This window comes from Notolepis coatsorum, assembly GCF_963971535.1.
Source record: "Notolepis coatsorum genome assembly, chromosome: 11".
NCBI classification, from domain to species: domain Eukaryota; kingdom Metazoa; phylum Chordata; class Actinopteri; order Aulopiformes; family Paralepididae; genus Notolepis; species Notolepis coatsorum.
The window spans coordinates 20,508,936-20,524,092 of record NC_140175.1 but is presented as its reverse complement, the minus strand read 5'-3'; the positions used below and the strand labels follow the sequence as shown (position 1 = coordinate 20,524,092).

The 15,157-nt window shown below is 39.9% G+C and overlaps 1 protein-coding gene across 2 annotated transcripts; it reads right to left on the bottom strand.

Annotated features, from left to right (window-relative positions):
* Positions 1 to 3,603: 3,603 nt before the first annotated feature.
* On the bottom strand, positions 3,604 to 10,952 carry LOC311237480 (placenta-specific gene 8 protein-like). 2 transcript variants are annotated; one of them, XM_084325392.1, is made up of 4 exons: positions 10,813 to 10,952; positions 5,242 to 5,336; positions 4,971 to 5,095; positions 3,604 to 3,970 (listed from the first exon to the last, which is right to left on the bottom strand). In XM_084325392.1, the coding sequence occupies exons 2-4, from the start codon at positions 5,324 to 5,326 to the stop codon at positions 3,866 to 3,868; spliced, it is 315 nt and encodes a 104-aa protein (XP_084181518.1). In that variant the 5' UTR covers positions 5,327 to 5,336; positions 10,813 to 10,952; the 3' UTR covers positions 3,604 to 3,865. The 2 variants fall into 2 exon arrangements, with proteins under 2 accessions (XP_084181518.1, XP_084181517.1); XM_084325391.1 differs by having other exon boundaries at positions 5,242 to 5,339; positions 10,813 to 10,950.
* Positions 10,953 to 15,157: the final 4,205 nt, after the last annotated feature.

Genomic DNA, 15,157 nt, shown 5'->3' with positions numbered 1-15,157 from the left:
GGCCTGAGATCCACCAGCAGGACCCACTGAGCTCTCTGGCGGTTCAGGAGCGCCATCTGGTGGCCGATCGGCGCAATCGCCAAAACAGGATGTTGAATAGAGGTTGTAATGACGACCGTAGTACTTCCGGGCGCTCGCTATGGTTCATGGGACTCTGGCTCGTCACGCTACACGGTGATCGATTGCCAATAACTCGATAAACAACATGATTTGGACGTATATACCATTATACAAGCTGGAGATGGACCGGGTAAAAATATATCCCATAATGATAAAATTTCTACTCGACGATGATCGCCCAACGGCGCGCGGAGACTGGGGTGAGTTTCAGCGTGTAACGTTACCGTCTTCGATAATAACTGATATTATCAACATTTGACCCACATTAGATGATTGGTATAACGCTGCCCACGGAATTATAAACGCCCCCTCGCCCATCCGTTCAACATCAGATGACTTGTAGTAACTTCTAGAAGTACGTCTAGTTGGAATTTTTTATATCGCGCTGATTGCCATCAAACTGTATTTCATCATCAATATAATGCATTTGGGGCTATATATCACGTTCTGGAGAAAGCTGCAGAAAGAGATGAAAACATACTTATACATTAGACCATACTTTACTATGAATATGTGAATGAAAAAGTTTAACGTTGCTACACAATGAACAATACATATAGGACTTTGAATGGGCCCTAATAATGGCAATGTAGCAATAGAATTTAAAAAGTTATAGCCCTGCAAAGAAGGGGACTTTCTCCATAGACAAATAGCGCTGGCAATCTATGGTATATCATTAATTTAACCTTAGGCAACCAAAGTGTTAAGAATCGTGATTTGAATGGCTGCTCCATAAGACGAAGAATGTGGCGCTGGGGAACTATACAATGTCCTCTCGCACCCACATCAGGTTGATACTCTGGTGCTAGCAGGTGTAAAATATCACACAAACAATCTTATGGACACGTCTGTGATCCATTCAATGTAAATGAAACAACCCCCCGATTTTACCTCCAGGTGACGTCACGAATGTGAGACTTCTCTCGCCGATTTCTAGTTCAGTGTATGTTAACCCGTTCACCGCCGCACTACCCGTCGGTTGTGTGATAGTAAAGGGTTAACCTTCTGTCGTGTGGCAGTTAAAGGGTTAATCTTATAGACCCGACGTTCTCAATTCAGACCAATGGTTACTCTTTGCTTGTCGTACCTGATCACATCACACAGCGCACACTCGTTGGGGTACGTGACCCCGTCGGATCCACACACCGGCTCGAAGGTCAACGGACATCCAGACAGGTTGTAATCGTAGCATTCAGGCTGAGGATTACATTCAAATGTGTTGTGTCATCATACAGCACAAGTACAGTGCAACAAAAAGAAGTTTGGCGTCCAACCAGAGTGTAAATGTAACAGTAAAGTGCAATAGTAATATACAACGTACAGGTTATTAAACTGGGTATAAGTACTATAAATATATAAATAAGACTTAATATATACGATATATACAGCATTATTGTACATGCTATCATACAGAGTTATATGGTTTATATGCAGGTGTATAAGTAGATATATAGAAGGATTATATAAATGTATATATATGGTATACAGTTATATGGAGAGGGAACATAGAATCTAATATGAACTGCATCATGAATGAAATACAGTTGACTCCTGTGTACACCTGCAATTAAGTTCAAACTTTGTTTAAAAAGTGTTTTACTGTGCCACCTGTCAATCATTAACCCTTTCACTACCACACTACCGACGGTTAACCTTCTGTAGTGTGGTTGTGAAAGGGTTAACCTGTATTGTAGCAGTGAAAGGGTTAACCCTTTGGTAGTATGGTAGTGAAAGGTTTAACAGTATCAACATGTCATCATAGGGTTTATACGTTACCGATTTGTAGTTCAACCCCCGCACCTCTGATAGAAACCGAGAGGAGAAACACAAAGGTTTGCTATATTAGCATGTTTACAACAACATGCGTCCAAAAAGAAAAAGATCCAATCGTAAAAATGAATTCACTTACTTGAAACTTGGGATATGATGATGAGAACAAAAAGAAAAGTGGATTTTATGGCCATTTTGACAAACTGCACAATCAAACTGTTAGACGGACTGACGACAAACTCTTGGTCAAGTGACTTGTTTATTTCAAACCAAAGTCCTCTTATTGATCTCTACTAAAGCATCCAATCTCTCTCGTTCTCTGAATCTGTAGCCCTTTTCACACTGAACTCCTAGCATTATGCCGCAATGGGGTTATAGGTTTATCCTTCTTGTGAGAATTCTAACCGTGATGCAGAGTCGAGTGTGTTGACCAAATCATCCCATTTTCTTTGCCACTGTGTAATTTTGTTCATACTCCTTTGATCCAAACATGATGTCCTGCCACAAAAGAAATTAAGAGAATTGCATGTTGTTGAGAGATTTAACTCCATTGTTCAATTTCTTCATTGAATTGGATTGGCAATATGTGAAGTAAGTAAAGATGTATTTAAATTCTGTTCTGATAACGATTGAATTGAGTGTGTGTTTGTAAAGACTGGGGAACAGTACACTGGTATTGAAGGGATGGGAACGTTTAAAACGATAACTGTCGCATCACACCTACCAAACCGTAACAGGTGTCGTGGGGGAGGGGAGGTACAGGTATGGGCAGGGTAGAAAGTAGTAGAAAGAAATATAGGCAATAAATATTATACCGTAGTGAGTGACGGATAATATTACAAAATGAATATCAACAGCAAGTTTTTAAAGATATTTTTATTTATGTTTTTAATTGATTGTTGTTTGGTATCATGACACCATGATTCATTGTTCTACACCCACTGGGAACGGTGCTCACTGAGTAACGTGCTAAACATGCTATTTCATTCTGAATACAGCAGACGGCATTAGAAAGATTAGAAAATTATCAATTTACATGATGTACTGTATCATTTATACATGATAGTTATATTCTACATTATAAATATGTTCTGCATTATATAAATTCAGGGTGCATTTTTTTTGATCCACTTTTTCTCCCATTTTCTATATTTTCTCCCATCCCAATTTCGTATCATCCAATTCAACCCTCCCCTGTCACGGACGCTGTTTCTTGCCTCCCACAAGCCGGCTGCAATGTGGACTAAGTCATACATGGCACAAGTCCCCTCCGGTACTTGAGGTAACAGCAGTCGCATCTTTTCACCTGCGCAGCTCGATCTCTCAGTGGCGAGGAGTAACGCGTGGGAGGCTCACGCTGCCCCCGACACTTCCTGATTCTACTGCGCAGGCGCACCAACCGACCTGTAGGAGTCGCTGTCCACAACGCCCGATCCCCACCCATCAGTTTCCCACCCCCTAATACGGCCAATGTGTATTAGTACGGACAACCAGCTAAACTGAAAGCCAATGCGGAGCGCTGGGCTCGAACTGACGAGCCCAGCGTCTCCAGCATTTTGTGGCGAGCGCCTTGCCCACTACGCCACGTACCCGCCCAAATTCAGGGTGCATTTAAGACTGTTCCTCTTGTGAAGATGAATCTAGAGGAGAGAAAATATTAACACATTTTTATTTTGTGAACATTTTTTTATTATTTTTTTGACAAGACAAACATTAACATTAACACATTTTTATTTATTTAACCAGGCAGATCAATTAAGTCCAATGTTGCATCATTAAACAATATTGCGATGATCAATTCATGGCAAAAAAGTTAAATCAGATTAACTGGAACATATCTTTCTTCATAGAAATTGTTTGTCATATATATACAACCCCATAAACGCTAACTACCAGGTCATCGGCATACATGAGCAATCTTTGTGTGTGTGTGTGTGTTCAGAGTCCTATCCTAAAACTTGCAGCCTCATCCATTTCAGAAGATTCCTTGTTTCTTCCTCAGATCAATGTCTCTCTTCAGCTGACAGATGGAGCAGCAAGGGCAAAACATGTACGCCACGAAGTCATTGAGCAGGGATCCCTGGAATAAACAAATGGTGAGCATGAGTGACATGAGGGCGGGACGCCCGCTGTGTAAACATGGTCGAGTACTACCTCGTGTTTGGTCGACCAAGAACCATATAACTCTTCTCAGAGAATGTTTTTCAAATTGTATTGGTATCTAAAGATGGTAAATTGGAGTGTTGTGTACATAGTTAAAGGCAGCAGAGGTTGAGTACTTTCTTATGATATATCACATTCAACACGGATTGACTCTACAACTGTGAATACGTGGACTATCCAAAATATTACATATGGTCTTTTATATACAGTATGTTAGATTAGATTAGATTCAAATGTATTGTCATCATACAGCACAAGTACAGTACAACGAAAAGAAGTTCATCCAACCAGAGTGAAAATGTAACAGTAAAGTGCAATAGTAATATACAATGTACAGGTGATTAAACTGGGTATAACATATATATATATATATATATTAGTACTACTGAGTAACACTGCGAATCCGATGTATGTACAGAGTTACATACATACCAGCAGCGTAACTAGTAAGAGTAGGTAAGGGATATGTACAGATATTGATATAGTATTTACAGAAATGTAAAAAGGATTATATGCAGATATATATATATATAATATATGGTAAGAAGAATAAATATATGTTTACAGTATATACAGCATTAATGTACATGTTATCAAGCCGAGTTATATGTGTATATGTAGGTATATAGAAGGATTATATGCAGGTATATTCAGACAGATATGGATATACAAATATATATATACGGTATATACAGCACTATTGTACATGCTATCATACAGAGTTATATTGTTCAATTGTCCAGACCCCAGGGTTGGATAAGCCTATACGTTGTGTCCTGTTCCCAGTTACGTTATGGAATACCTCTCGATAACTGTTACTGTGCTATAAATGACTAGTTAGTCGAGTCATCAGTGTTGTACTGTAGGTCCTGCATGCGACACGGTGCCACCAGACTGATCACGGTCTGACAACTTACATTGATGTTGTATCTGGTCCTGTAGACGCTGCGGAGGGACGTGGTGAAGCCACACAGGCAGCACTCGTTCATGTCTCCGGCCATGGAGCAACCCATGCAAAAGATGCAAAACAGTCCATAGCAACCTGAGACAGAGGGGAGGGGGTGAGGGGGATACAAGATATATATACCATACATACCAGACAATTATGTTGAGTTAATGTATCCATTATGGTATGTGAGTTTTGGAACAAAAGAGATATATATTATTTCCCAAGGAGAGAGTACTTACAGACTTTACAGTCACTGCCGCAGTCGGTCAGGCTGGTTTGGAACTCTGAGGCAGCGTAGCTGCCTGGTTGGCTGGTCACAGCCATGATCTGCTCTCTGCTGGAACACAAAGAGAAAGGGCTTTAATCTAATTCATAATGGATTTGGGCTCCTGTCACAGTATATATATTGCTGTGTCAACATTGAGAGTTATCTTCAGTGTTTTTACTATTTCTGTGGAAATCATTGGGTCTCATTCCCGAACGAATTTACGACCAAAAATTTCCTCTTAGGCAGATTTCTGCCCATTTAAGACATATTAGGGCTGGTAGCGCGAGCCCCCAAATTTTCCTGAGATCAGATTTGAGCGTGGATGAGAGCAGATTTAAGAGTGCTGAGGAGCACACTTATGATAGATTGACTAATTGAAAATTTTATTAACTTGACAGACTGTGTTCTCATAGTGATTCCTTCATGTTAACGCTACAGGCCTCCTTGGAATTAATTACTTAATCATAATTAAAATAAATATGACAACATTTGTACGATAAGAAATTACGCATTTGATGTCGGAAAAATAAATAATATGGATTCATCTGATCACAGGGCAGCTGCTTAACCATATCTGAACCAGCTATTTTGGACAAATGTATAATTACTTTAATTACTCAGATATTCAAACACAATTATGCAATTATTGTGAAATGATTGAAAATAATAATTATTTAATGCCTTCTGTGGAATTTGTATTTCTTATTCGTTATTGGGGGACACTGTACAACTGTACAAGAAAAACTGTACATTGGAATATTGACAAGACCATACTTGGTCATTTACTGTACATGGGGGGGGGGGGGGGGGGGGGGGGTTGTGTTCGGACATTTACAGGGGCCAGTTTCGAATTGCACTCCCGTAGGTGTTTTTTGAGAGTGTTTTTAAAAGTGGGTAGTGATTCACATTCCTTTACAGCTTTGGGTAGGTCAGAAGTCACCTAAGATTAACTTGTGGAATGTTTCAACCTGAGACAATTTACTCCAATTGTCTTTACAGGGAGGAAATTATCTATTCTATAATTCCATGGTAATTCCTGGTCACATCAACAATATGTACTGTAGCAACACTACTATTACCGACATCTAAGAAGGGAGATCCCCCCCTTGAAGGTTTCTCCCCTCCACATTGCCTGTGGTGCTTTTTTCTATTGCTAGGTTTTTAGTGAGTTTTTCCTTACCTTCACGTGGGGTATGTCTGGGAGTGTTGCATTTATTTATTCTACATTTTATTTTGGATTTCATGGTGTTTTTTGTTTTGTTCTTGATTTATTGTGATGTTTCTTCTTGACTTGTTTAAAGAAGACGTGTCCAGCCCATGGGGACATTGACGTGTGTTGTCGGGCCCTACAAATACATTGTATTTGATTTGATTTGATTTATGTATCAATGAAACCTGGTCAGTCGGAAAGTCAAACGTTTAAGGGGGAGGCTCTTTCCTGTAATGATGCAGCAAAGATCACCAATAGGAAGTCATTAGCGCAGTCAATTATCACCAATAGGAAGACATTAGTTCAGTGAATTATCACCAATAGGAATTAATTAGCTCAGTGGAAGCGGATATGGATCAGCTGGCCTAGTTTAAAACTCAGGAAGAGGTGTTTCTGGCCAACAGCTAGCTGGCTAGCTGATCCATATCCGCTTCCATTCATTTGTGCTAAGCTAGACAAGCTTGCAGCTGAAAGAAGATATATACTAATTTCCTCTCTATGCATTCAGTAGTTCAAGCTATCCGGCTGAAAGCTAGCCTATAGCTTAGCACAAATGATTGGAAGCGGATACAGACCAAATAATAAATAATTTACTCAGTGATGAATAATATTATTATAGGAACACACCAACATTATGTGAATTGTGCTTACCATCTTCTCCAGAGTCAGACAAGACGATAGATACCAATTTCCTCTCTGTGCGTTCAGTAGAATGTTATCTTTCTAAATGACAACATTTAAAAAAAAAAAATTATCTGGTTGCAACATAAAACACCAAAAACACCTCTCGTTGAGTTTTAAGCTATAGGCTAGTCTTCCGTATTCTATTCATTTGTTCTAAGCCACAGGCACATGCAGGGGGGGGGGGCTTTGGGTGCCCAAGCACTTGCCCATGTGCCCCTTGATGACCAAAGTGCCCTTTTTTAGGTGAGTCTTTTTTTTATTGTATTATTATTATTATTATTTTTATTTTTTTAAGGTCAATGCCCATGGTCCTCATCAAGAATCATTTGAATAATATTATAAATAAAAATAAATATTTTAATGCCAGTCTGTCTGAGGTGCATGGTTTTCTGTTGTGTTGGTGACGCGTCGCCCTCCCTCTTGGAATGACGGGCCCATTAGCCAATAGAAATCTATAACACATTTTGAAACTATTCTAAGGCATCATATAGTAAGATTCCGTGTTACATTCTCTGAATATTGGTTGCTAATGCTATAGTTTGGCTGGTTACGTTACGCTGTAGTTGGTGTTCTAACATTTTGATACATGTGCCCTTTTTAAAATGTTAGCACCTGCCCCTCTAAAGGTCTCTGCACGGCTTTCTACTGAACGCACAGAGAACAAATTGGTATCTTCTTGTCTGACTCTGGAGAAGAGGGTAAGTGCATTTCCCATAATGTTGGCGTGTTCCTTTAATTATTGGAACTATATGAACAATCTTTTTTGCAGATGAAAGATAAGAAAGGAATGACATTTGTTTGACTATCTCAGTCATGCCTTCAGATGGAATGAGGTGTGACCAAGGAATGAGGTATGACTAGTCCTGTGGTTTTTTGACGTCAGATACAGGATTCTGAGCCCATTGTGGAATGAGTTTCCTATTAACCCCTGTGTTGTGTTCCGCTCAAACTTACAGTAGCCCATTCACAATCAAACATATGGTTTAATTTCATCTGATTCTTATCTAAAGGCTTCATGGAGTCCTCCACACCAGGCATCTGGAAATATACAACTAATTATCACCAGTTTCATTAGATCACAGGGTATTACATGGTACTACAGGGTATTACAGGCCAGGGTATTACATGGTACTACAGGGTATTATGGAGGAATTCCAGTACATGGTACTACATGGTATTACAGGGCACTAGTACAGGGTACTATGGTAGTACAGGGTATAACATGGCGCTTACAGGGTACGGCAGTAGTACATGGCCCAACAGGGTATTACGGAGTACTACATAGGACTACATAGAAAGAGATGGAGCATTACAAGTAGAACTCTGTACACGTAGAAGTGAACACAATGAAAGGGTTAATCAACTGGCTAGGACAGTAGATACAGAATGCCAGACCCAGTGTGGAATGATAAACTGCCTTCTACAGCAACAACAACACTGAACTAGTCTGTTTCGTGTTTTTATCCTGGAACAATGTCTACTTGTACCATCCATAACTAATAAACAAATACATACAAATAAAAATGTACTGACCCCAGATCAGCATCTATTCTGGGACATTTTGTAAATATGGGACTATATCAATATAAAGACTAATATGGTGTTTAAAAGTCAACATATTAGGGGGAAGGGGGAATATCTGCTCATATATAAGTTTATATATTTATACATTCTCAATGCTCTTGTGTCATTTACACCTATATATATATATTCTTTTTTTGTGACCAACTTTTTATTTTATCTTTTTTTAAAACAAGTTCAGAGGAAAGAGACATTCACATCAGCAGTTCATACAAATTCCCACAGTGGCATAAAAAAGTGTCTTTTCAGTATATAGATTGTCCGTCAGTATAGTCATGTACTGTGTAGCCTGCCTGCTGGTAGTTGGTAGTGACAGTCTCTTCCTGATCTGGCGGTCCTGTGGCTGCAAGACAGCCCAGGTCGCTTCTTAAAACCCTTGTGCGTCCCTGGGACTGCTGACACTCATGGGGCTTAAGAGATGAAATGATACATCATGTTTAAAGCCATATAATTTTAACTGTTTACTATTTAAAAAAAAAATTCCCCATGATTAACATTAATAGCCTAATCTCAAGATATCTGTAACAAATTACAAATATTTCCGAATTTTAACCACTTATATTCGTGTTCGTTTGATACCAAGTCCGTTTTTATTGAAAATATTCATATTCATATTCATCATATATCTATACATTTTAGACACCATATTACAGCGTGTGAAAACTGGACAAAATCCCTGTGAATAAGAATCTGCCATTATAAAAAAGAAAGGTTGACTATTTCGGTCAGAAATAGCGGTCAGAAATAGCCGTTAGTAAGCACCGGTTAGTACTAATCTATTACTAAAAGGTATGTATTGTTTTTTTTTGGTGTAATTATTTTTATTTATTTTTTATTTATCGATATATGATGTGAAAATTAGGGAGGAGATATATATATATTTTTTTAGACTTGCGTTTTTATTGCGTTTTTATTAACATGGAAGTGGATAGGATGAAAATGGACGCCAGGGTGTTTCGTGTAACTTTTTTTGTAACTTTTTTTAGAGCGTTTCAAATCATAATCTTTTGACATAATGAAAATATATGTAAAATGAAGATATGGTCCCAATTTCATGAAATAATAATAAACACAGACACCGCTGTGCTCACACACACAAAAAAGTCAAGAAAAGACAGAATCGGTACCAGGGTCGCACAAGGGTTAACCCCCCTCCCAGACCCCCGGGTTCGCATAGACATTTTAGGAAAGGAAGAAACCATGATGTATACATGTATTATATAATACACTTATCATAATTTTTTTTTTAATGCAATGAGACTTTTTGCGGACATAAAGAACATAGGGACTTTGTAAAATTTTGATTTGACAGAGTTTCCTTGGTGACAGATCAAATCTTTGTATCAATTTGTAATGAGTTAATTGATTATTATAATTACGAGAGGTTAACGGAATATTATCCCATACATTCTGCCAATTTATGCAGGCGTTGTAATCCTTTAAATCTATGTTCCAGACAGTGATATATTACCTGTAGTTCTGTTTAGTTTTTCTTGTATTTTATTATATAACCCAGAAACAAAACCACTTTTAACATTTATGCCACTCATATATTGTTTAATTTGATTTATTTCTTATGTTTTTATTAATCTTTTAAATGTTACCACAAACACATCAGACAAATCAAAACCACACAACAACACATACTAAAGAAAAACACTACGTACATCCATGCTGAAGTTCAAACACATCACACAGCAACACATACTAAAGAAAAACACTATACGTACATCCATGCTGAAGTTCAAACACATCACACAGCAACACATACTAAAGAAAAACACTATACGTACATCCATGCTGAAGTTCAAGTTGAGGACTCAACATCAGCGATGATGAGTAGGAAATAGGGCTAGAGGTCCCATATATCTATCTATATACCTACAGTACACACTCGTACATCTCTCCACCTAGTTAAGTAACAACAAATCCTATACATATATTCATACACAAATATACTGTACACACACACACACACACACACACTTTCTGACTGGCTTCATCCTGTGTGTGTTTCACATCATACTCATCATTATCGTTAATGACATTTACTGGTTAGATTCTTACCTGGTGAATTCACCTCCAGCTCAAGTCAAGCAGATATTCTGTCTTCATGTGAAGAGGAAACCTTGAGAGAGAGAGAGAGAGAGAGAGAGAGAGAGAGAGAAGACTGACTGCATTCTTCTCTGTCAGTGTGAATGTTTTTTGAATGATGTTAAATATGATGAATGTCAGGACATCAGGTGACATCAAACCAGTCTAACCTGTAAGCAGAAACCTGACAAATAAACCACACAGAGGAGGTGGTTTTTTTTTACTGTGTGTAACGCCTGGTTACTAGAGCTCCTATGTATAACCCCTGGTTACTAGAGCTCCTATGACACAAGACAAGAGCAACTGCATCCTAGCATTTGTTTTATTAATTGTGTAACCCCTGGTTCCCGGTTCGATTCCCGCTCCTCCTGGGCAGCGTGTCGATGTGTCCTTGAGCAACCCCTAATTGCTCACAATGAGCAGGTTGGCACCTTGCATGATTGCCTTAGACGGACTGTGAATGTGTGAGTGAATGGGTCAAATGTGAGGAACAAATTGTAAAGCGATTTGGATAAAAGCGCTATATAAATGCAGCCATTTACCATTAAATACAAAAACAATAGTCACTCACTCATCGCTGACCTTTGACCTCCGTAGACGTGCGATAACGGCCGTGTGGCAGCGTGGCGTTCTGTGCCGTGCCGCCGGGAGAAGACCAGCATGTTCCTCTAAAGAAGAGACATGGCGTCGTCATAATGCTGCTCGGAGCGGAACGTTCTCCGTATGATTTAATTTCTTGCTGTTCCAACCCATCTACTGAAGATATCGATAGTCGCGATCTCATGCATGCTTCGATGCCATGTGAGTTACAGTCAGCCCGGTCGACCTTAACTCAAACCCCCCGCCTTCTTTTCTTCATCCTCCAATCACAACCGCCGTCGCTTCCCGCTGGGACACACTTTGCAGGGAAGCGACGGTTGCGATTGGAGGATTTAAGAATAGGGGGGGGCGGGGCGGGGTTTGAGATATTGTCCCATTGTGATCCACAAGCATTGATTGATTGATTGATTGAAACGTTTATTAACAGATTGCAGAATGGGTACAGTACAGTACAGCTCAATACATACAATTGTTAAGGGGATGCAGACCAGAGAAAGACTTTCGTCTTGTTTCCATCAGGGTCCCCCATTTTCAATTCATCATATGACACACACGACATACAGATAGACAGTACTGCTACATCTATACATTTATGACATACCAGATTTGCAAATACAGTACTGTTTGTGATACTAAAAAAATCCAGAAAAAGAGTGTATATACATTTGACATAGAAACTGTACATTGGAGGAGGTTGGGTAGGTGGGGTGGGGTGGGGTTGGGTGGGGCTGTACATTGGGGGGGGGGGGGCACTGTACACTGTACATTGGAATACTGACATACATTTGACATAGAAACTGTGAAGAAGCATCTTATCGGTTTGCTAATTTGATACGACACACTGCAACATACAAATGCACACGTGGCCAAAAGACTTGACTTATTGCTTCTTGTATACCTATCTTATTACATCCTGTTTTGAAATGTTCCGTCAGACCCAAATGTAAACTTCTGCAAAGAGCTAAATAAAAATTGAAGTTGAAAGACCGGCTCGTTGTCATAGTTTGTCATTTGAGAATGAAAGACAAGAATGTTTATTAACCCTTTATTGATACGTTCCATTCTTTTTCATGATCTTCGTCATCATCATCATCATCAACAACATCATTCATACAACATGCATTATAGAAAACACATGTTGTAATGTTTTAAATGTAACGGTTTGTTTCCTTGTAGTTTGTTTAATGTCTCGAATCCCAGGTTTCTCAGCAAGGGCCGCTTTTGGCGACACAGATGGTACTCCTGGTCTTCCTGCAAGATGAGATAAGATATTATCTTTATTGATCCCCTAGAGGAGAAATGTGGGCGTCATAGCAGCACGGGGGAGAGAGGGGAGGGGGAGGGGGGGTACAGAAATGGTAAATGGACTGTATTTATATAGTGCTTTCATCCAAAGCACTTTACAACTTTGCCTCACATTCACCCATTCACGAATCACGACGGCGGAGGCGACCATGCAAGGTGCCAACCTGCTCATCTGGACCAGTTAGGGGTTAAGTGTCTTGCTCAAGGAGACTTCAACACGCTGCCGGGAGGAGCAGAAATCAAACCAGGAACCTTTCCGATTACCAGGCGACCGCTCTACCTCCTGAGCCACTGTCGCCCCTACTAGCAGTAATAATAGTGGTAGTAGTAATAGTATTAGTAGGGGAGTGTTCTGTGTGTATCTGGATACATTCTATGTTTCAGATCGGAGAATATATATAAATATATTAATGAAGCTCGTTTCATTTGTGTGTAAAAACTCAACCAAACATTCGGTGGCTCCACACAGTCTCTCATTGTCAATGGAGCAGCTTCAAACTTTATACTTGATGACATCATACACATGAGAGAGAGGAGCTCATGTTCACAAATACTGAATTGAATTATCATATTATAAGAAGAAATGCCTCTCTTTCACCTCTATTATCTGCTCACAAATTAGCTGGCCTCCACTGCACTCAACTTATAAATTAAACCATAATCTGTGACTTCAGTGTCCTCCATGTTTATGTCCCATCTTCTTTATTGTTATTTTTGCGCATGCGGGTCAGTTCCGGAGCAGTGCCCAGTTCACACTGGAATCTGATCTGAGCACTAAGGCCTGCAGTGTGAACGCAGCCGAAGAGACCTTCTGACAGCAGTTTTGAAAATGTGAAAAAATACTGTCAGGAAAGAATTCAAATTTAAAACTTAAAAGCTTTAAAATATTGATTGACGGTTTTAATCTCACCAATGTTATGAAGTAACAACTCAAACATCTGAGGTCTCTCTGACTGTCTCTCTCTCTCTCCAAACTTTTTTTTTTTATCCACTTTTTCTCCCATTTTCTATATATTTTCTCCCATCCCAATTTCGTATCATCCAATTCAACCCTCCCCTGTCACAAACGCTGTTTCTTGCCTCCCACAAGCCGGCTGCAATGTGGACTAAGTCATACATAGCACAAGTCCCCTCCGGTACTTGAGGTAACAGCAGTCGCATCTTTTCACCTGCGCGGCTCGATCTCTCAGTGGCGACGAGTAACGCGTGGGAGGCTCACGCTGCCCCCGACACTTCCTGATTCTACTGCGCAGGCGCACCAACCGACCTGTAGGAGTCGCTGTCCACAACGCCCGATCCCCACCCATCAGTTTCCCACCCCCTAATACGGCCAATGTGTATTAGTATGAACGACCAGCTAAACTGAAAGCAATGTGGAGCGCTGGGCTCGAACAGGCGAGCCCAGCGTCTCCGCATTCGTGGCGAGCGCCTTGCCCACTACGCCACGTAGCCGCCCTCTTCAAACTTTATACTTGATGACATCATAGTACACACGAGAGAGGAGCTCATGTTCACAAATACTGAATTGAATTATCATATTATAAGAAGAAATGCCTCTCTTTTACCTCTATTATCTGCTCACAAATTAGCTGGCCTCCACTGCACTCAATTTATAAATTAAACCATAATCTGTGACTTCAGTGTCCTCAATGTTTATGTCCCATCTTCTTTATTGTTATTTTGCGCATGCGGGTCAGTTCAGGAGCAGTGACCACAGTTCACACTGGAATCTGATCTGAGCACTAAGGCCTGCAGTGTGAACGCAGCCGAAGAGACCTTCTGACAGCAGTTTTGAAAATGTGAAAAAATACTGTCAGGAAAGAATTCAAATTTAAAACTTAAAAGCTTTAAAATATTGATACGGTTTTAATCTCACCAATGTTATGAAGTAACAACTCAAAACATCTGAGGTCTCTCTGACGGTCTCTCTCTCTCTCTCTCCAAACTTTAATGTTTACTTGAAATATCAATATCAACTTTTAAAGTTGAATGTGGAGTTGCTCAGTGGCCAACGGTGTCAGACTGTGGTTGTACTGGGCAGCTCCCAGGTATGAATGGAACTGTGTGAATGTGAAGTAGGGCGTAGCTGAAAAACAGCATCTGTGCTCAGCGACCCTACCCTGGGTAAATAAAGGTTAAACAAAGAATCGTCATTTGAGTGTAAAATATGTGGCTGCTCCTTAAGACAAAGAATGTGGCGCTGGGGAACTATACGATGTCCTCTCGCACCCACGTCAGGTTGATACTCTGGTGCTAGCAGGTGTAAAATATCACACAAGCAATCTTATGGACACGTCTGTGATCCATTCAATGTAAATGAAACAACCCCCCTGATTTTACCTCCAGGTGACATTATGAATGTGAGGCTTCTCTCGCTGATTTCTAGTTCAGTGCATGTTAACCCTTTCACCGC

Excerpts from the sequence above, each read along its gene's own strand:
- LOC311237480 (XM_084325392.1), bottom strand. The coding sequence starts at position 5,326 with ATGGCTGTGACCAGCCAACCAGGCAGCTACGCTGCCTCAGAGTTCCAA. Across the intron at positions 5,096-5,241 it reads CGGCAGTGACTGTAAAGTCT|GTTGCTATGGACTGTTTTGC; the intron begins GTAAGTACTCTC and ends CCTCTGTCTCAG. Across the intron at positions 3,971-4,970 it reads GGACCAGATACAACATCAAT|GGATCCCTGCTCAATGACTT; the intron begins GTAAGTTGTCAG and ends TGTTTATTCCAG.